This window comes from the organism of the source record quoted next, unplaced genomic scaffold (assembly GCF_019419815.1).
Source record: "Pyrus x bretschneideri cultivar Hongxiangsu unplaced genomic scaffold, Pyrus_bretschneideri_v1 Contig3, whole genome shotgun sequence".
Lineage (NCBI taxonomy): Eukaryota > Viridiplantae > Streptophyta > Magnoliopsida > Rosales > Rosaceae > Pyrus > Pyrus x bretschneideri.
The window spans coordinates 11,934,822-11,953,694 of NW_025999612.1; the positions used below are offsets into that span (position 1 = coordinate 11,934,822).

Genomic DNA, 18,873 nt, shown 5'->3' on the forward strand with positions numbered 1-18,873 from the left:
CGCGTACCTCTCAGGCTCAAGCAATCGTCGCCATGTAGCGTCATATTTTTACATAACTATCCATCGGCGCAATATGACAAGAATTATAGCAACAGGTATAAATTTCCCAGAAACTCCAAGAACTCAGAGAAAGCAGTTGCAGCAGCTGTGACTTCTATTTTTTTCTCTCTTGAAAAAGGTATGAACTCTGATCACTCTGTCTCGATCAAATCTTACAAAGTTTTCAGCTTTTTTCGATTTTAATTTCTGGGTTACTGTTCTTTGATAATGTCCTCATCTGGGCAATCTCCAATTTTCGTTTGTATTTTCATCTGGGAGGAGTTCTTGAATGCTAATTAATCAATGTTAGTATACTGTTAGTTATTAACTTGATGTTTAAGCATGGACATTTGTGAATTTCCAGGTTTACAGTTTTGCAATTTTATTACTTGTTTGATTCTTGTTCTATTTTTTCTCTTGAAAAATGTTGATCACTCTGACTCAATCAAAATTTCGAAGTTTCCAAATTTATGCGATTTTAATTTCTTGATGATTTATTCACGTGGGAAATCTGCATTTTTTTTTTAATTTCGTTTTTGCATTTCTGTAATTTGGCTGCTGGGAAGGATTTCTTGGATGCTAATTTATCAATGGATTGTTAACTATTAACTTAATGTTCAACTTGTAGGAAATAACAGAGATTTTGAGCTCTAAATGGCCCAAGATACAAGTTCTGGCGCTGAATCACGGCGGCCACGTTCTGGTCTGTTGCGGGATCAGGTTCAGCTTGTGAAAAGAAAGGACTGTGATCGATACGAGATTGTCCAAATTCCAGATGTCCTGTCATTTGAGAAAGGTTTCTTCATAGTAATTCGGGCGTGTCAGCTGTTGGCTCAAAAGAATGAGGGGATAATACTAGTTGGAGTGGCAGGCCCCTCTGGAGCTGGTAAAACTGTTTTCACTGATAAAGTGCTCAACTTCATGCCCAGCATTGCTGTTATTACAATGGACAACTACAATGACGCTAGTCGAATCATCGATGGAAACTTTGATGGTAAGAATCTCATTTTTGAGTCCATCAAACATCTGTTTGATTTGATCGTTATAAACTTTCAACTCCATTTTGTACAGTAAGGATCTGTTTAATTTTTCCTGTTATCAAAATTTCACATATTTTCAATGATTATTCTTTCTTGGTCATTGTGTTCTTTACTTTGTTTCCAAGATTGCTCACTTCCTTGTTTACAGTTTTCCTGTAAGGTTTGTACTTCTGCTGTCTTCCTCCGTTGTCATATCTGAATCCTTTTGTTCGATATTGATCATTGAATAGGTGATTTCACATCTGAGTCATGGTTAAACTCTTATTGTCATAATGTTTTGGAACAGATCCACGCCTGACAGATTATGATACATTGCTTGAAAACATACACGACTTAAAGGCAGGCAATCCTGTTCAGGTTCCAATATATGATTTCAAGACGAGCTCCCGCATAGGGTACAGGTAGTGCATCTCTGCATGATGTGGTAATGCTTTGCCACATAAATAACATGATAGCTTTCATTTTCTTCTGATTCTGTTGTATATTGATGATCATGTGCTTCTAACAGAACAGTAGAGGCCCCTAGCTCCCGTATTGTGATCATTGAGGGCATATATGCTTTAAGTGAGAAATTGCGACCTTTGCTAGATCTTCGTGTATCTATAACTGGTGGAGTTCACTTTGACCTTGTAAAGCGGGTTTTAAGGGACATTCATCGTGCTGGCCAAGAGCCTGAAGAAATTATCCATCAAATTTGTGAAACAGTTACGCCCTTATCCCATGTTAGAAAATTTTCGTTATGAGTACAAAAGATTTATGGTGGTTCTCATCCAGAATTTTGGTACAGGTGTATCCTATGTACAAGGCCTTTATCGAGCCAGACCTTCAGACAGCACATATAAAAATCACCAACAAGTTTAATCCCTTCACTGGTTTTCAGAACCCTACTTATATTTTAAAGGTTGACTACTAAATTTTCTTGTTTTGGTAAAACATTTTCTCCAGTTTGCTTGTTTCAAACAATATGTAATTGCTTACTTTTTTGACTGCTTCACTAAGATTTTTTTTTTACTTATTGCAGTCAACAAAGGAAGTGACAGTGGATCAAATCAAGGCTGTTATATCGGAAGATCACAAAGAAAGAACAGAAGAAACTTATGACATATATCTTTTACCACCAGGTGAAGATCCTGAAGCGTGTCAGTCGTATCTAAGGATGAGGAACAGAGATGGCAAATACAATCTCATGTTTGAGGTTCGACATCTGTAAACTGAAGTTCCTAAAAGATATTATATGCATTTGACTTTATCCTATCAATGTCATTACCTACATGTATTTTGGAGTTGTTTTCATCATTGATCAACAGTAAAAAAATGAATCTACAAAAGGTTTATTTTCAGGATTGCTAAGATAGGAGAAGACATCTCAGACCTCAAAATCATCAGTGTCTTATTTCCCGCTCGTTTTTTTTTTTCACGTATGTGTGAGCTACGATGGATACTAACCCTCTTCTTGGAAGCATTTGATATTTCTTCAACTAAAGCTACTCTTTTCATTTATATCTTTGCCTAAGATTTTACCTACTTGTGGAGTTGAAAATTTTGGGTCATGAGGTGCACCCGTTATTCCTGTGTCCATTGAAATAACAATTTAAATGTGTCTTTCGATTTCAGTCAGGGACCTTGCTGTTTTTCTTAGTGAAATGAATTTCCGATTCTATATATAAATAAGCTTGATATCATCTGGATTACGGATTAAGGAAAAGATTTGAAGATTGTGATGTGGGGATTTTGACAGGAGCACATTCTTACATGGTTGTATTTTAATTACATGGTGTCGCAGGTGAAAATTCGTATTAATTTGTGTGTAGGATTTCTGCTGATATGTGCTTGGTGGTGGATTGTTGCGTCCAAATATCATAGTTTGTTCTTCCAGAGTAGGATCTCTGACTAGTTTTATATCCTCACTCTCAGGAGTGGGTGACAGATAGTCCCTTCATAATATCGCCCAGAATAACTTTTGAAGTTAGCGTACGCCTGCTTGGAGGTCTCATGGCCTTGGGGTATACAATTGCATCCATCTTGAAACGAAGCAGCCATATCTTCTGTGACGACAGGGTTTGCGTGAAAGTTGATTGGTTGGAGCAACTTAATCGTCAATATGTTCAGGTATCATGCCACACATACTTTTTTCAGATTATATTGAAAGTGGTGATACCTATAAATTGATAATTTTTATAATACCTAAAGAATCGGCCTGTGTTGTTCTTCACGTCAGATGTTTATTTCTGGAAACGAAAACAAGACTTGTTGTTTGCTTTAAGTGAATTTTGCAAAGCTTAGCACTAACTTACTGAACTTGCTTGAAGGTGCAAGGAAAGGAGCGGTTGTATGTTAAGGATATTGCACAGAAGCTCGGCCTGGATGGTTCATATGTTCCTCGTACTTACATCGAACAAATTCAGCTGGAGAAACTTGTAAATGATGTTATGGTATGACTCCCTCTCAACTGATCATGCATGGTCATGTTTGTGTGTTGTCCTGATGTGATCAATCTACAGGCCTGGCCAGATGATTTGAAGTCAAAGCTCAGCATAGATGATGATTTCGTTTCGAGCCCTAAGGAAGCACTTTCCCGAGCTTCAGCGGATAGGAGAAACAAGTATCTCAACCGGTAATTTTCATCCTCAGCTGTTCTTTCCGGAATTGAAAGGATAATGAACTATTCAAAGGGACAAGACTATGTCCAATCTAACAAAACTTGCTGTTAACAGTAGAGGTTTGATGGAAGAACCCCGGAATCACCTGCAGCAATTTCGAACCAGGTGAGTTACCCATTTTTTGAATATTCCTGTTAATGGCACATAACTTTGAAATTGTTTTTCACCAATAATTTTAACTTATATTATTTCAGGGAGTTATTACTCAACTTTCAGAACAAGTTTCTACGCTGAATGAGAGGATGGACGAGTTTACATCCCGTGTTGAAGAGGTGAACTCCAAGATCATGCACCAAATAGACAATTTGAGCAATCTTCTGCGGGAGTATACGGCAGAGAGGTTTCGCAAAGGAAGAACAGATGCTATTGGAAGAATGCCTGATATCGAATCAGTTGCACTTGTTCTTGCTTTGGCAATTGGCGGTTTAGGCGTCTTCTTCTTCAGGAGTCTGCTATAAACATGTTTGTATTCCGAATAAGGGCAGCTTGCCTGTGTGATGGAAGGAGGCAAATATAGATTTCTAGGTTTATGCTGGTGTGGTCGGCCAGTGTTGTAAATAGTTGATGTACTGTATACGGGAAGAGGAATTCAAACTTAAGTGCAAAGGACGGAGTCTGGCCAACGCTTGCATACCATAGTTGTACAATAATTCCTCATGGGTCTACAGATACAAGTAAAAGTGTTCCAGATCAGCCAGTTATATCCCTATCTGTTTTACTTGATATCTTGTATTTCATAATTTCAGAACCCCATATCGCTGGCTAACTTGTGATCTCATATCTAAACCAACTCCGCTTAACGTTCAACTTCAGTAGTTACACAAAACAAGCACATTCAAAGGGCCTGTTTTATTAGGTACCATTAACAACACAATGAATTGATTTGCCATCTCAATGGGTGCATGTGTCAAATTTGGTACCATGAACAAATTTATAGACAATATTCTAACTTTATCTTATTTTATCGACGAGTTTATGTTTTAGAGTGCATGCCAACTGGGCCAACCCTCGTTGGCATTTTGCTTTGCTATTTGATCACTAAGGTTGAATTTCGTTCATGCTCACGAGTGGGTCTTGCAATCAAGCTCTCTTTAGCCTGCAGAAAACTTTTGCAAGACACATTAATATACGAGAGCTTTCATGAAAAGGATTGGGCTAAATTTATTTTAACACAAAAATCATGTTATAACTTTATTTAATGAAAAGAATTAAATATTAATGAAAAACTCTTAAATTTTAATAAAAATGACAAAAGAACTTAAATTTTAATGAAAATGACACAATTGTAATATTAAAAAAAAAAAAAAACTGACGAGTTGGACCCGCACGTCCATCACAGACCTTGTTTATGAAACTGAACCGTATTTATGAAACAAAACACTATTTATGAAACTAAACACTATTTATAAAACTGAACAATATTACAGTACTATTTATTGATCTAGTTTCATAATAGAGTCTAGTTCTTGGTTCATTTTCATAAATAATGCCTAGTTCATGATCATGTTTCATAAATAGTGACTAGTTTTCATAAATACTGTATAGTAATTCGTACAGTTTCATAAATATTGTATATTTCTTAGTTCAATTTCATAAATAGTGTCTAGTTATTGATCCACTTTCATATATAGTGCCTAATTCTTGGTCATGTTTCATAAATAATATCTAGTTCTTGGTCCAATTTCAAAAAGAGTTTCCACTCATTGATTTAGTTTTGGAAATGGTGCCTAATTCTTGATTTCGTTTCATAAATAGTATCTACTTATTGGTTCAGTTTCATAAATAGTATCTGCAAAATCGAAAACTAACACAAATTAAATCAATAAAGTCAAATACAAAATATCCATCAAACTAAACACGGATGGTTTCAATTCCATATGTTCTTTTTTATTTATTAGAAAGTTTTAGAATAAATCATAGACGACTTTTGAAATTTGAAGATGGTAACTAGTTATGTCTTCTATGGGCACGTTCATGTTCTTGGGAGACTATGCCAGAGTAAGATGCCGAGTCCCATGACCATGAGGATTCAAAATTGCCATTGCCAACACCTTACTCTTGATCGGAATATTTTTCGTCACCCGGGGTTTCAAATATGAAACTCAAAGTCATTGGTCCATTTCAATCCCAACTCGAAGTCGGCTATAAAAAACAAGGTAGCTTTTTATTTTGCAAAAACCATTTTAGTTAACTATTTTTTTCATTTTATCGTTCTTATTATTAAATAAAAATTTAATATGACTTTTGAATAAAATTCAAAATTTAAATTCATTTTTATTATTTTTTTAATATATTATCAATTTAGAATACTTCCACTATAAAATATAAATAGATAAGTCGGTTTCTACTTTTTGGCCAAGACAGAAAATCACTCATTTATTTTTCACTGAAAATCAGTGGCCCAAAAATAAAGGTAAAAAAGAAACAAGAATCTAATTCCAAACTTGTACAGTCCAAATCAACAGTGGTCGTTTCAGGTCAGTACCTAATCCAACGGCTGTCTTTGTAATTACAAAGTTACACCCGAGTTTATCCATTTTTTTTCTGAGGAATTTTTGCATCAGACTCAGCCAATCGTCGCCATGTGGCGTCAAATTTTTACATAAATATCCATCGGCGCTATCCGACAAGAATTATAGCAGCAAGGTATAAATTTCGGAAACTACCAGAACTCAGAGAAAAATAGTTGCAGCAGGGCTTCTATTTTTCTCTCTTGAAAAAGGTATGAACTCTGATCACTCTGTCTCGATCAAATCTTACATAGTTTTCAGCTTTTTGCGATTTTAATTTCTGGGTTACTGTTCTTTGATAATTTCCTCATCTGGGCAATCTCCAATTTTCGTTTGTATTTTCATCTGGGAGGAGTTCTGAATGCTAATTAATCAATGTTAGTATATTGTTAGTTATTAACTTGATGCTTAAGCATGGACATTTAAGAATTTCCAGGTTTACAGTTTTGCAATTTTATTACTTGTTTGATTCTGTTCTATTTCTCTCTTGAAGAATGTTGATCACCCTGACTCGATCAAAATTTCGAAGTTTCCAAATTTATGCTATTTTAATTTTTTGACAATTTATTCACGGGGGAAATCTGCATTTTTTATCTTGATTTTGATTTCGTTTTTGCGTTTCTGTAATTTTGGCTGCTGGGAAGGATTTCTTGAATGCTAATTTATCAATGGATTGTTAATTATTAACATAATGTTCAACTATGTACATTTATGAATTTCCGTGTTCAAAATTCTGCAATTTCAGAATTAAATGTTGCTTTTGCTATTTGTTGAATCGTGCAGTGTGTAGGAAATAACAGAGATTTGGAGCTCTAAATGGCTCCAGATACAAGTTCTGGCGCTGAATCGCCGCGGCCACGTTCTGGTCTGTTGCGGGATCAGGTTCAGCTTGTGAAAAGAAAGGACTGTGATCGATACGAGATTGTCCAAATTCCAGATGTCCTGTCATTTGAGAAAGGTTTCTTTATAGTAATTCGGGCGTGTCAGCAGTTGGCTCAAAAGAATGAGGGGATAATACTAGTTGGAGTGGCAGGCCCTTCTGGAGCTGGTAAAACTGTTTTCACTGAGAAAGTGCTCAACTTCATGCCCAGCATTGCTGTTATTACAATGGACAACTACAATGACGCTAGTCGAATCATCGATGGAAACTATGATGGTAAGAATCTCATTTTTGAGTCCATCAGACATCTGTTTGATTTGATCCTTATAAACTAACAACTCCATTTTGTATCAAAATTTCACATATTTTCAATGATTATTCTTTGTTGGTCATTGTGTTCTTTACTTTGTTTCCAAGATTGCTCACTTCCTTGTTTATAGTTTTCCTGAAAGGTTAGTACTTCTGCTGTCTTCCTTGGTTGTCATCTCTGAATCCTTTTGTTCGATTATTGATCATTGAATAAGTGATTTCACATCTGAGAGTCATGGTTGAACTCTTGTTGTTGTAATGTTTTGGAACAGATCCACGCCTGACAGATTACGATACATTGCTTGAAAACATACATGACTTAAAGGCAGGCAATCCTGTTCAGGTTCCAATATATGATTTCAAGACGAGCTCCTGCATAGGGTACAGGTAGTGCATCTCTGCATGATGTGAAAATGCTTTGCCACATACATAACATGATAGCTTTCATTTTCTTCTGATTCTGTTGTATATTGATGATCATTCTGGTGCTTCTAACAGAACAGTAGAGGCCCCTAGCTCCCGTATTGTGATCATTGAGGGCATATATGCTTTAAGTGAGAAATTGCGACCTTTGCTAGATCTTCGTGTATCTATTACTGGTGGAGTTCACTTTGACCTTGTAAAGCGGGTTTTAAGGGACATTCAACGTGCTGGCCAACAGCCTGAAGAAATTATCCATCAAATTTCTGAAACGGTTGCCCCTTTATCCTGTGTTAGAAAATTTTCGTTATGAGTACAAAAGATTTATGGTGGTTCTCATCCAGAATTTTTGGCACAGGTGTATCCTATGTACAAGGCCTTTATTGAGCCAGATCTTCAGACAGCACATATAAAAATCACCAACAAGTTTAATCCCTTCGCTGGTTTTCAGAACCCTAGTTATATTTTAAAGGTTGACTACTAAATTTTCTTGTTTTAGCAAAACATTTTCTCCAGTTTGCTTGTTTCAAACAATGTGTAATTGCGTACTTTTTTGACTGCTTCACTGAGATTTTTTTTTTTTTTTTTTTTTACTTATCGCAGTCAACAAAGGAAGTGACAGTGGATCAAATCAAGGCCGTTATATCGGAAGATCACAAAGAAAGAACAGAAGAAACTTATGACATATATCTTTTACCACCAGGTGAAGATCCTGAAGCGTGTCAGTCGTATCTAAGGATGAGGAACAGAGATGGCAAATACAATCTCATGTTTGAGGTTTGACATCTGTAAACTGAAGTTCTTAAATGATATATACAATTTGATTTTATCCTTCCGGTGTTATTGCCTACATATTTATCGGAGTTGTTTTCATCATTGATCAATGGCAAAGAAATGAATCTACAAAGGTTTATCTTCAGGATTGCTTAGATATGAGAAGACATCTCAGACCTCAAAATCTTCATTAATGTGATCCTGTTTCCCACTTGTTTTCTTTTCACGAATGTGTGAGCTACAACGCATACTAACCCTCTTCTTGGAAGCATTTGATATTTCTTCACCCAAAGCTACCCTTTTCATTTATTTCTTTCCCTAAGATTTTACCTACTTGTGGAGTTGAAAAGTTTGGGTCATGAGGTGCACCCGTTATTCCTTTGTCCATTGCAATAACAATTTAAATGTGTCTTTCCATTTCAGTCAGGACCCTTGCTGTTTTTCTTAGTGAAATGAAATTCTGATTCTATATATAAATAAGCATGATTTCATCTGGATTACGGATTAAGAAAAAGTTTTGAAGATTGTGACATGGGGATTTTGATGGGAGCACATTCTTACATGGTTGTATTTTAATTACATGGTGTTGCAGGTGAAAATTCGTATTATTTTGTGTATAGGATTCTGCTGATAAGTGCTTGGTGGTGGATTGTTGCGTCCAAATATCATAGTTTGTTCTTCCGGAGTAGGATCTCTGACTAGCTTTATCTCCTCTCTCTCAGGAGTGGGTTACAGATAGTCCCTTCATAATATCGCCCAGAATAACTTTTGAAGTTAGCGTACGCCTGCTTGGAGGTCTCATGGCCTTGGGGTATACAATTGCATCCATCTTGAAACGAAGCAGCCATATCTTCTGTGACGACAAGGTTTGCGTGAAAACTGATTGGTTGGAGCAACTTAATCGTCAATATGTTCAGGTATCATGCCACACATACTTTTTTCAGATTATATTGAAATTGGTGATTCCTATTTGTTTTTCAAACTATAAATTGATAATTTTTAAAATACCTAAAGAATCGGCCTGTGCTGTTCTTCATGTCAGATGTTCATTTCTGGAAACGAAAACAAGACTTGTTTGCTTTTAGGTGAATTTTGCAAAGCTTAGCACTAACTTACTGAACTTGCTTGAAGGTGCAAGGAAAGGATCGGTCATATGTTAAAGATATTGCACAAAAGCTCGGCCTGGATGGTTCATATGTTCCTCGTACTTACATCGAACAAATTCAGCTGGAGAAACTTGTAAATGATGTTATGGTATGACTCGCTCTCAATTGATCATGCATTGTCATGTTTGTGTGTTGTCCTGATGTGATCAATCTACAGGCCTTGCCAGATGATTTGAAGTCAAAGCTCAGCATAGATGATGATTTTGTTTCGAGCCCTAAGGAAGCACTTTCCCGAGCTTCTGCAGATAGGAGAAACAAGTATCTCAACCGGTAATTTTCATTCTCCACGGTTCTTTCCGGAATTGAAAGGATAATGAACTATCATCCATCCAATCATGCTTGTATGTACTGATTGGTTTCTTTAACATCATATTTCACTGGGCAGCGGTATATCACAGTCTTACTCAAATCAAAGGGACAAGACTTTGTCCAAGCTAACAAAACTTGCTGTTAACAGTAGAAGGTTTGATGGAAGAAACCCGGAATCACCTGCAGCAATTTCGAACCAGGTGAGGTACCCATTTTTCGAATATTCCTGTTGATGGCACATAACTAAGTAATTGTTTCACCAACAATTATGCGTTGGATTATTTCAGGGAGTTATTACTCAACTTTCAGAACAAATTTCTACGCTGAATGAGAGGATGGATGAGTTTACATCCCGCGTTGAAGAGGTGAACTCCAAGATACCACTCAGAAGAGTTTCAGCAAGCCAGCAAAATTTGGCTCTACCGGCCGAAGCCTGCAATGGATCCGGACCAACTTCTCTTTTTGTTACTAGCTTGAGTAATGGCTCGTTGGGAGGAGCGCTACTGCCCAATTCTTCGTCGTCCTCACAGTTGGTCAAGGATTCACCACTGATGGAAGAGGTATTTAAAATACACTTGTGGTGACATATTGATCTATCCTCTGTTCTCTTTCCTTCTGTTTGCATATTTGGTTACTTGGTGCACACTCAACAGATACTAGCCATAACACGAGGTCAACGGCAGATCATGCACCAAATAGACAATTTGAACAATCTTCTGCGGGAGTATACGGCAGAGAGGTTTCGCCAAGGAAGAACAGATACTACTGGAAGAATGCCTGATATCGAATCAGTTGTCCCACTTGTTCTTGCTTTGGCAATTGGCGGTTTAGGTGTCTTCTTCTTCAGGAGTCTGACTTCCCCAAAATAATTATGTCAAGCAGCTAACTTTCGGCGTAGAATCTGCTATAAACATGTTTGTATAAACCCATGCTGTATTCCAAATAAGGGTAGCTTGCCTGTGTGATGGAAGGAGGCAAATATAGTTTCTAGGTTTATGCTGGCGTGGCGTGGTCGGCCAATGTTGAAAATAGTTGGTATACTGTATACAGGAAGAGGGATTCAAACTTGATTGCAACGGGCGGGGGACAACGGTCTGGCCAACGATTGCATACCATAGTTGTACAATAACTTTTGATGGGTTTACAAATACAAGTAAAAGTGTTCCAGCCGTTTATATCCCTTTCTGTTTTGCTTGATATCTTGTATTCTGCATAGAAATGGAAGATCTGGCAATTCATAATTTCATTTGGTTCTTAGATTTCGACTTTTAATCCAAGCATTTGGACGCACACGGTCGAAGTTAAGTTAATTCATCCAAGTGTTAGCTCCAAAAGGAGTTTAATTTATCAGGGGCAGGTCAAATGTATATAACAAATGCAGAATATATAAGAACAGAATAACTCAGAACCTGTATCGCCGGCTAAATTATGATCTCATATCTAATCCAACTCCGCTTAACGTTCAACTTCAGTAGTTACACAAAACAAGCACATTCTAAAATTTTCTAAAACGAAGTACAACGGCAGGCATTCAGAGGCCACAAAAAGAAAAAACCTCAAATAAGATGGTACAAGAGCAAGTTTTTTCCCAGCCTTCAAAAAAGGTTGGCGTGAAGTTCTTTGACCTCTCCTACAACCTTCGTCGTAATTTTCCTTTATTTTATCTTCATCCTCTTGGGAGAGTGCCCCCTTGTTAGGCTTGGTTGTCACCAGGACACAGCAAGTTGGCCTCTTGGTGGCACCGGCATTTGCAAGATCCTGAAGACGAGATTCACAATACTAGCATTAGAGCGTTTTTTATCAATGAACCCGATAGGTGATAACGTTAATGAATGCTCAGATATTGCATAATATAATGTACAATGTGCAATGAATTGATAAGGTAAATTTCCAAAACTATAAGGAACAGAAAGGACATGTTGAATGATATGGTGAAGAAAGATAGTGTTGCGTAAACTTACTTCTTTTGAAGGCACGTAAACATATGGAATTTCAGCCTCTTCACATAAGATTGGAACATGAGTGATCACATCAATAGGCGAAATGTTCCCAGCTATAACACAAAACCTGCACTCCAGCACACGGTATACAAAACATCATTAAAACATTCATAAGAGTAACTTGAGCGCAGTCGATATGCTAAGCCGCTTATACCTCTAGGAACTAATAAACTAATGACCGCATTTGAGCAACCATCTATGATCCAACAAATGCATAGAAAACTAGAGCTAGCAGATGAAGCCGAATTTCTGCAACAGATAAATACATTGATTGCGCGATATCTACAGTACAAAGATTTCCAATTAAGTTCCTACTCTCCCAATAAGTCTACTCCAAAACACTTCCCTCAATACTCATAATGTAGCCTTCTAAATCACATTAAAATTGGATAAGTCGACCGCAATGCCTTACTAAACCATATTTCTGCACTCCATTTTAAGTGAAGAAATGCAAACGAAAACCTCAAATCTACTAACAAAGTTGCGTCCTTTCCAATTCAATCTCCTAACAAAGGTGCGTCCTTTCCAATTCAATACAGTTTTTCAACAATAAAATCGATTTCCCAATACAAATTAGCAAAGTAAAAAGATAAAATCGATATAAAAAAAAAAAAAAACTGACCCCTTTTGGCCACGCCTTATGCTTTTCACCACTTCCTTCACTCCCCTCTTCAAGCATTTGTGCTCAGCAGCTACAGGAAAAACAACAATATCATCAAACTTTCAACCATATGCAAAATATCTATATACACATTATATACATGCATATATTCATACACATTTATACAGGCATTATTATACGTATATCCGTATGTATGTATGCGTGTATACCTTTACGGACGAGCTTGAGTGTTCGTTTGCAGAGCTTCTTTCCGGCGAGCGGTTTGGCTACCGGAGCGAGAGCCTGCAGCTTCTTCTTCTCCCTCTCCTTCTGCGCTGACTTCTCTACTTCGCTATCGCTTCCCATCTCTCTCTCCTCCTCTCTTTTTTTCTCTGAAGATTTCTGGAGACTGGGATTTTTCACTCTCTTCCGAGTCTCGCAGAAACGCCAATGGAGATTAGGGTTTTATTCATTTTATTGCAAGGGTTTAAGGAATTATGGGCCTCGGCGTGGCCTTGAACAATGGACATATTTGGGCCGTAACCCAATAGAGGCACCTAGAAGGCCCAAATTTTGGCCCAATATAAATAATCCAGTAGGCCCAAAGAAAAAGAAAAACAGGCATATCATCGGAAAAGTCCGTAGCTTAGGGTTTTGCGTATCTCTCTTGTGCTGGCAGTCTCTGCGTAAGAGCCATCATCGGAGAGAGACTCAGAGTCCTCAAACGTCCGCCATGCCTACCGTCGGCGTTGGCCGCGATCGTCTGTATGCAGCTCTAGGAAAAACATACAGTGAGCTCTCTCTCTCTCTCTCTCCATTTAATCGATGCATTTACCTGTGAATTCCGAAATTCACACTTTCTCTCTGCGGTGTTGAATTTGAATCTGACAGCTCAGGAGGAGTTCGAGGAGTTATGCTTCGACTTCGGCATCGAGCTCGATGACGTTGTAAGCAGTTTTTACAGTCCTCTAATCTTTGTTTAATTTAATTTAATTTTTGCTTAATTTATCTGATTTATCGTGATTATTGTGTGTTTGTAGACAACTGAGAAAGCAATTATTCGGAAAGAGAAACATTTGGATGATGAAGGCGGCAAAGGCGACGAAGACGAAGAAGTTATCTACAAAATCGAAGTTCCGGCGAATAGGTACGTTGTTATTTTTCGATTTCTTTTTCTGTGTTGAATTACGAGTTTACTAATGTTTGTTTGATTTGAAACTAGAATTTACTTAATCGGATTGGTTTTGTGAATTGATGTCTTATCATACTCCATGGGTTTTAGTACAATGTTGTTGTTTGATTTGTATGTAGATACGATTTGCTTTGCCTCGAAGGGATTGCTCAATCGCTGCGTGTTTTCAATGGGCAAGAGGACATTCCAACGTATAAGTTGGCGAACATTAGTAAGGAGTCGATGATTAAAATGCATGTGAAATCAGAGGTAACTATATTACGCGAAAGGCATATTGTAGGTGGTTTTAGTTGATGGTGATATTGGTGAGCTTACAAAGGCGTCTATCTGCTTGCAGACTTCTTCCATTCGCCCCTTTGTTGTCTGTGCTGTTTTAAGAGGTGTAACATTTGATGAAGCGAGTTATAACAGCTTCATTGATCTCCAAGACAAGCTCCATCAAAATATCTGCCGGTAATCTTTTCTGACTTATAGATTTGATTCTGCCGGTAATCTATTCTGACTCATAGATTTGATTTTTGATTTAGTTTGGCATGTTCTCATTTGCGCCAATCTCATTTGTATTATGTTCCACGCCTATCTCTTGGACTAGGCCAATCCATCTGATCTTAAGGACCCTTTGATGAATCCTTGTTTCTTTTCTCGTCTTGCTATGCTGTATTGGAGCGGCTTAGGATATAAATCACTTCAAGTTTATCATAGAAACGGATGACTCAGTTTAAACTAGATTAAGATAAGAGTATAAAACATCAGAGTATTTCATTAATTAATTTAAATGCTTGAAGGGTAGGAATAGCAAGACAAATCAGACTGAATGCATCAACTTACGATAAGAGCTAATGCTGGTCATTTGTCCAAAGATCGTCCGTGGTTTTTCAGCTCTAGTGTTTACACCTGTTGTCTATTTTACAGGCGAAGAACCCTAGTTGCCATTGGGACTCATGACTTGGACACATTACAAGCCCCTTTCACATATGAAGTGAGCTTTTGAAACTTGTTCACTTTGCTACATTATTATATTCTGGATTTCTTTTATGAAGGTTCATTTGGTTTTGGATTTTATTGTAAAATTATGGTAATGGTTTAGATTCTTTATTGAAACTTATGGTTCTTGGAATGAAAAGTAGAAATTTCTGTCTTAAGCAAAGATTTCTTGGTACAAGCATGCATTTCAATGAAAGTATTTTCATGTTCTTCTTTGATTGTTAATTGTACTTTTTCACGTACACAATCCAATACTACTTGTGGCTTACAATTCTCTTTCCATGTTCAGGCTTTGCGACCTTCAAGCATAAATTTTGTGCCTTTGAAACAGGTAATTCTTTAAATTTTATGCTATTGTCAATTAGTTGTAAATTTAGTAATAAATCTGATTCTTTAAATAGTTTGTTAGCACTAATATCATGTTGTTTTGATTTGTACATTAGGTGAAGAACTTCAGAGCAGATGAGCTCATGGAATTTTATAAAGTGAGTTCCTCACTGGGTGGTTCTTAATTTTATCTTCTTTTTCCCCTTTTTGGGGATGGGTTATAGTTTGTCCAAACCAAACAACAAATAGAATTTTAGAAACCATTTCCATAGTAGCTAATTTGCACAAATCTTTTCCATAACTTCCTTTTTACTATGACCTAGTAATATCGTGATCCATGTTTTTACCATTGTATTCTCGCAGTCGGATTTGAAGCTGAAAAAGTTCTTGCACATAATAGAGAACTCGCCTGTGTTTCCTGTTTTATATGATCACAAAAGGTATGATAATTTCTTTCTCATACATCGATTATTTTGACATTTCTCATCATCTTTTAACTACCTCCTCCCCTTTTCCTAGTATTGTAAAGAGCTTAACTTTGTTGGGATTTTTTCAATGACTGCTTGTGTAACATAGTGTTGGTAACTATATATATGGCTTTGTATTTCTTTAAATCTTGATAAGTGATATTCCGTTTATTTTGGCAGAACTGTTTTGTCTTTACCACCCATTATTAATGGTGCACATTCAGCAATCACATTAAAGACAAAGAATGTTTTCGTAGAATGTACAGCCACTGATTTGACAAAGGCCAAGATTGTTCTGAACACAATAGTAAGAACCTGAAATTATAACGCATTTGTTTCCTAGTTTTTGGTTCACGTGTCAGTGGACGATGGCATAACCTTTTTCCTTTAGGTAACGGCATTTTCAGCATATTGCGAAAGGAAATTTGAGATTGAACCAGTTGAAGTGTTATATTCTGATGGAAGCTCACATGTTTATCCTGATTTATCCATCTACAACATGGATGTTTCTCTATCTTATGTCAATAGTTATGCTGGAGTATCTTTGGAAGCAAAAGAGGTATATCAATAACCGCATGTTACTTTTTCCATTTTCATTCTTTAATATTGCTTACTGCATCCAATAATGTTTTTATTTGCGTAATCATATGTTGCAGGAATAATGCTGTTTTCAGAAGTATAGCAGATTTAGTTGATATACTGCATCCTTTTGCTTTTCTCATCATTCTTTATTATTGTGTAGGTTACTGGTCTGTTGAAGAGGATGCAATTGCATGCTGAGCAATCTAAATCTGACAATATTACTGTATCTGTACCTCCAACCAGAAGTGACATTCTTCACCCTTGTGATGTTGTGGAGGTATAATTAGTCATGGCGATCTCACTGGCTTAATAAACCAAACTCTTTTCCCCTTTTTTCTTGACAAAGTACTCTTTTGTGTTTAGGATGTTGCAATTGCATATGGATTCAATAATATTCCAATGAGAAAGCATATTCCAACGAGCGAGCCTGTTTCTTTGAAGCCACTAGCCTTGAATGAGTTCACTGAACTCATCAGATCGGAGGTTTGTAATAAAGATTTGTCAGTTGATACATAACAGTTTTAAGTTGTACCTTATACTTAATTGAAGTGTGGCTTATTCTAATTTCTTTTGTGTTGCTTCAAACTTGTGTTAGATTGCAATGAATGGGTTTACAGAGGTCTTGACATTCATATTGGGCTCGTGGAAAGAAAACTTCCCAATGTTAAGATGTAAAGATGACAAATCGAAGGCTGTGGTCATTGGTAATCCCCGCTCATCTGATTGTGAGCTTGTCAGAACGAGTCTGATGCCTGGCATTTTGAAAACTGTTAATAACAACAAAGATCATCCGAAGCCCATAAAGGTATATGTGTTACAAAGTTATCTTCTACAATATATTTTCTCTTCTGGGGTTGCACTTTTTTTCCCTTTTCTGATAAGTTATTGAAGGAATTATAGCAAGGATGGATATAACTCACATTACATTGTAACTTTTCATTTATTTATTTATTTTGTTATAGATTTTCGAAGTGGGTGATATAGTACTATTGGATGAGAAGACAGATGTTGGTGCAAGAAATCGTTGCCAACTAGCAGCTCTGTACTGCGGTGCTACGTCTGGGTTAGAGGTACAATACTGAACATCCTGGCGCATACTGTTGGTTTGTCCTACTTTACGAGTAATAATTACATATTGCTTACCTTTGCTTTCTGATCTGCAGTTGATACATGGCCTGGTGGACAGAATTATGGAAGCGGTTGGGGCTTCTTTTGTTCCTCTTGGTGACAATACAGGATACTTCATTGAGACTTCAGATGTGAGTATATCTTTTACTTTTGTCTTTTGCTAGCTCTTTTGGGTTGGTATGGATGAGTTACATGTAATTTTGACATGTCCTGAAGGATCCCGAGTTTCTTCTGGGGAGACAAGCGAGCATCATCTATAAAGGAAAGCGCATTGGAGTTTTTGGCATTTTACATCCTGAGGTACATATCGGAACTTAATTTGTTGACAAGGCTATAGCTACGGGATTAGATTCTGTACTATATGTATAAACTTTCCCCATTCCTGCTTGAGTTAATCGCGATTGATAGTCGATTTCTACTACCTTAATTGTGTATTTTTGTGTCTTTTCAGGTGTTAAACAACTTTGACATTCCTGATCCGTGCTCCTATGTAGAACTTAACGTTGAGAGCTTGTTGTAGTTCTCTATAACAACAAATGTAAGATTCGTCTTTCATTCTTCGCATAGGTTTGTACTTTTTTAAATTAAGATCTTCCTCTCTTCTTCTCTTGCATTGCATGCACATCTGCTTTGCCGAGCTCATTTTCGTAACTCTTGTTTTTGGTAAAATTGCAGGTACATTTGTCTGGCACCTAGTTGCAGCTGACTACTGTAAAAGAGGTGGTCATTCTTCTGCACGAAGGATTTAATACAAATGCAGGTACATTTATCTAAAAACAAAGATGCATTCATAGTTTCATACAAGCTACTATTTGTTGCCAAACCGTAACGTCGAGTAGAAGTCTCTTATTCTCCCTTTAACTTTTGGGTACGGATGGCTACTGGTTTTGCATCATCGTGTTTTTATTTCGGTTTACCATCAAATTTTTCGGGTGACTCTGCCGAGTGCAGTTGTGTACTGAATGTTAAAGAGAGTTTGAAGCTTATCATTTATTTAAATTATTTTACACGTATTTTTCATCCTCTTTTATTTACGGTAACTTTAACGAAAAGCTCTCGATACTATTTATTTGTAGTTCGCCGATTCCGGATTTTTGTTTATCAAACCGGATCGGATGGCTGCAGAAATCAACGGGAATAAGGAAGTTTGGGGATGCATCCGATAAGAATTGCTAGAGTTTTATCTGGTCGGACAAATATTGAGTTTCATAAAATGGTGGAGAGCCTACTACATTGCTGCAGCCTTTTCTTTCCATCGATGTTTTTTTACCGAGTTTTTCATTTAATCAGAACGGTGTCTCGTCGAGAATATTAAGAAGAATACTTTAACGAAAAGCTTTTGATACTGTTCGCTTTAATGAAAAATTATATTTTTATACTAAAATGTCAATTATAATACTATTCATTTTACCTTTTATTTTATATTTATTGTTAAAATTCGAAGTTTTCAAGTTCTTGTCATTAGTTTTCCTTATTAAAAAGCTT

At 36.8% G+C, this 18,873-nt stretch overlaps 3 protein-coding genes across 9 annotated transcripts; 2 read left to right on the forward strand and 1 right to left on the reverse strand.

The window, feature by feature from the left end:
* The first annotated feature begins 29 nt into the window (after positions 1 to 29).
* Positions 30 to 11,284, forward strand: LOC103938215 (inorganic pyrophosphatase TTM1-like). 6 transcript variants are annotated; one of them, XM_048589478.1, is made up of 12 exons: positions 30 to 178; positions 678 to 1,033; positions 1,366 to 1,480; positions 1,588 to 1,783; positions 1,867 to 1,980; positions 2,101 to 2,274; positions 2,994 to 3,188; positions 3,389 to 3,511; positions 3,581 to 3,693; positions 10,256 to 10,307; positions 10,395 to 10,667; positions 10,761 to 11,284. In XM_048589478.1, the coding sequence occupies exons 2-12, from the start codon at positions 694 to 696 to the stop codon at positions 10,974 to 10,976; spliced, it is 1,911 nt and encodes a 636-aa protein (XP_048445435.1). In that variant the 5' UTR covers positions 30 to 178; positions 678 to 693; the 3' UTR covers positions 10,977 to 11,284. The 6 variants fall into 6 exon arrangements, with proteins under 6 accessions (XP_048445435.1, XP_048445436.1, XP_048445437.1 ...); XM_048589477.1 differs by having other exon boundaries at positions 44 to 178; positions 668 to 1,033; XM_009348193.3 differs by lacking the exons at positions 30 to 178; positions 678 to 1,033; positions 1,366 to 1,480; ... (4 more) ...; positions 3,389 to 3,511; positions 3,581 to 3,693 and adding exons at positions 6,326 to 6,461; positions 7,033 to 7,405; positions 7,711 to 7,825; ... (4 more) ...; positions 9,764 to 9,886; positions 9,956 to 10,068 and having other exon boundaries at positions 10,184 to 10,307.
* A 221-nt stretch (positions 11,285 to 11,505) lies between these two features.
* On the reverse strand, positions 11,506 to 13,166 carry LOC103938233 (H/ACA ribonucleoprotein complex subunit 2-like protein). The gene is given in 5 exon segments (XM_009348250.3): positions 11,506 to 11,744; positions 11,746 to 11,865; positions 12,069 to 12,174; positions 12,730 to 12,799; positions 12,939 to 13,166. Coding segments are annotated over 5 exon segments (474 nt in total). The 5' UTR covers positions 13,075 to 13,166; the 3' UTR covers positions 11,506 to 11,702.
* A 172-nt stretch (positions 13,167 to 13,338) lies between these two features.
* On the forward strand, positions 13,339 to 18,401 carry LOC103938223 (phenylalanine--tRNA ligase beta subunit, cytoplasmic). 2 transcript variants are annotated; one of them, XM_018645180.2, is made up of 19 exons: positions 13,339 to 13,499; positions 13,600 to 13,655; positions 13,749 to 13,855; positions 14,020 to 14,149; positions 14,238 to 14,353; positions 14,813 to 14,879; positions 15,174 to 15,215; positions 15,328 to 15,369; positions 15,575 to 15,651; positions 15,859 to 15,985; positions 16,070 to 16,237; positions 16,421 to 16,537; positions 16,624 to 16,743; positions 16,856 to 17,065; positions 17,223 to 17,330; positions 17,424 to 17,519; positions 17,605 to 17,688; positions 17,840 to 17,955; positions 18,064 to 18,401. In XM_018645180.2, exons 1-18 carry the CDS (start codon positions 13,442 to 13,444, stop codon positions 17,906 to 17,908), a joined length of 1,794 nt encoding a protein of 597 aa, XP_018500696.2. In that variant the 5' UTR covers positions 13,339 to 13,441; the 3' UTR covers positions 17,909 to 17,955; positions 18,064 to 18,401. The 2 variants fall into 2 exon arrangements, with proteins under 2 accessions (XP_018500696.2, XP_009346499.2); XM_009348224.3 differs by having other exon boundaries at positions 17,840 to 17,926.
* The last annotated feature ends 472 nt before the right edge of the window (positions 18,402 to 18,873 follow it).

What these genes read in the sequence shown, in the direction of transcription:
- LOC103938215 (XM_009348193.3), top strand. Translation starts at nt 7,066, where the DNA reads ATGGCTCCAGATACAAGTTCTGGCGCTGAATCGCCGCGGCCACGTTCT. An exon ending in AGCTCCTGCATAGGGTACAG is followed by an intron (nt 7,826 to 7,936) that starts GTAGTGCATCTC and finishes TGCTTCTAACAG; the next exon opens with AACAGTAGAGGCCCCTAGCT. An exon ending in TCCATCAAATTTCTGAAACG is followed by an intron (nt 8,133 to 8,216) that starts GTTGCCCCTTTA and finishes TTTTTGGCACAG; the next exon opens with GTGTATCCTATGTACAAGGC.
- LOC103938223 (XM_018645180.2), top strand. Translation starts at nt 13,442, where the DNA reads ATGCCTACCGTCGGCGTTGGCCGCGATCGTCTGTATGCAGCTCTAGGA. An exon ending in GCATCGAGCTCGATGACGTT is followed by an intron (nt 13,656 to 13,748) that starts GTAAGCAGTTTT and finishes GTGTGTTTGTAG; the next exon opens with ACAACTGAGAAAGCAATTAT. An exon ending in CTGAACTCATCAGATCGGAG is followed by an intron (nt 16,744 to 16,855) that starts GTTTGTAATAAA and finishes AACTTGTGTTAG; the next exon opens with ATTGCAATGAATGGGTTTAC.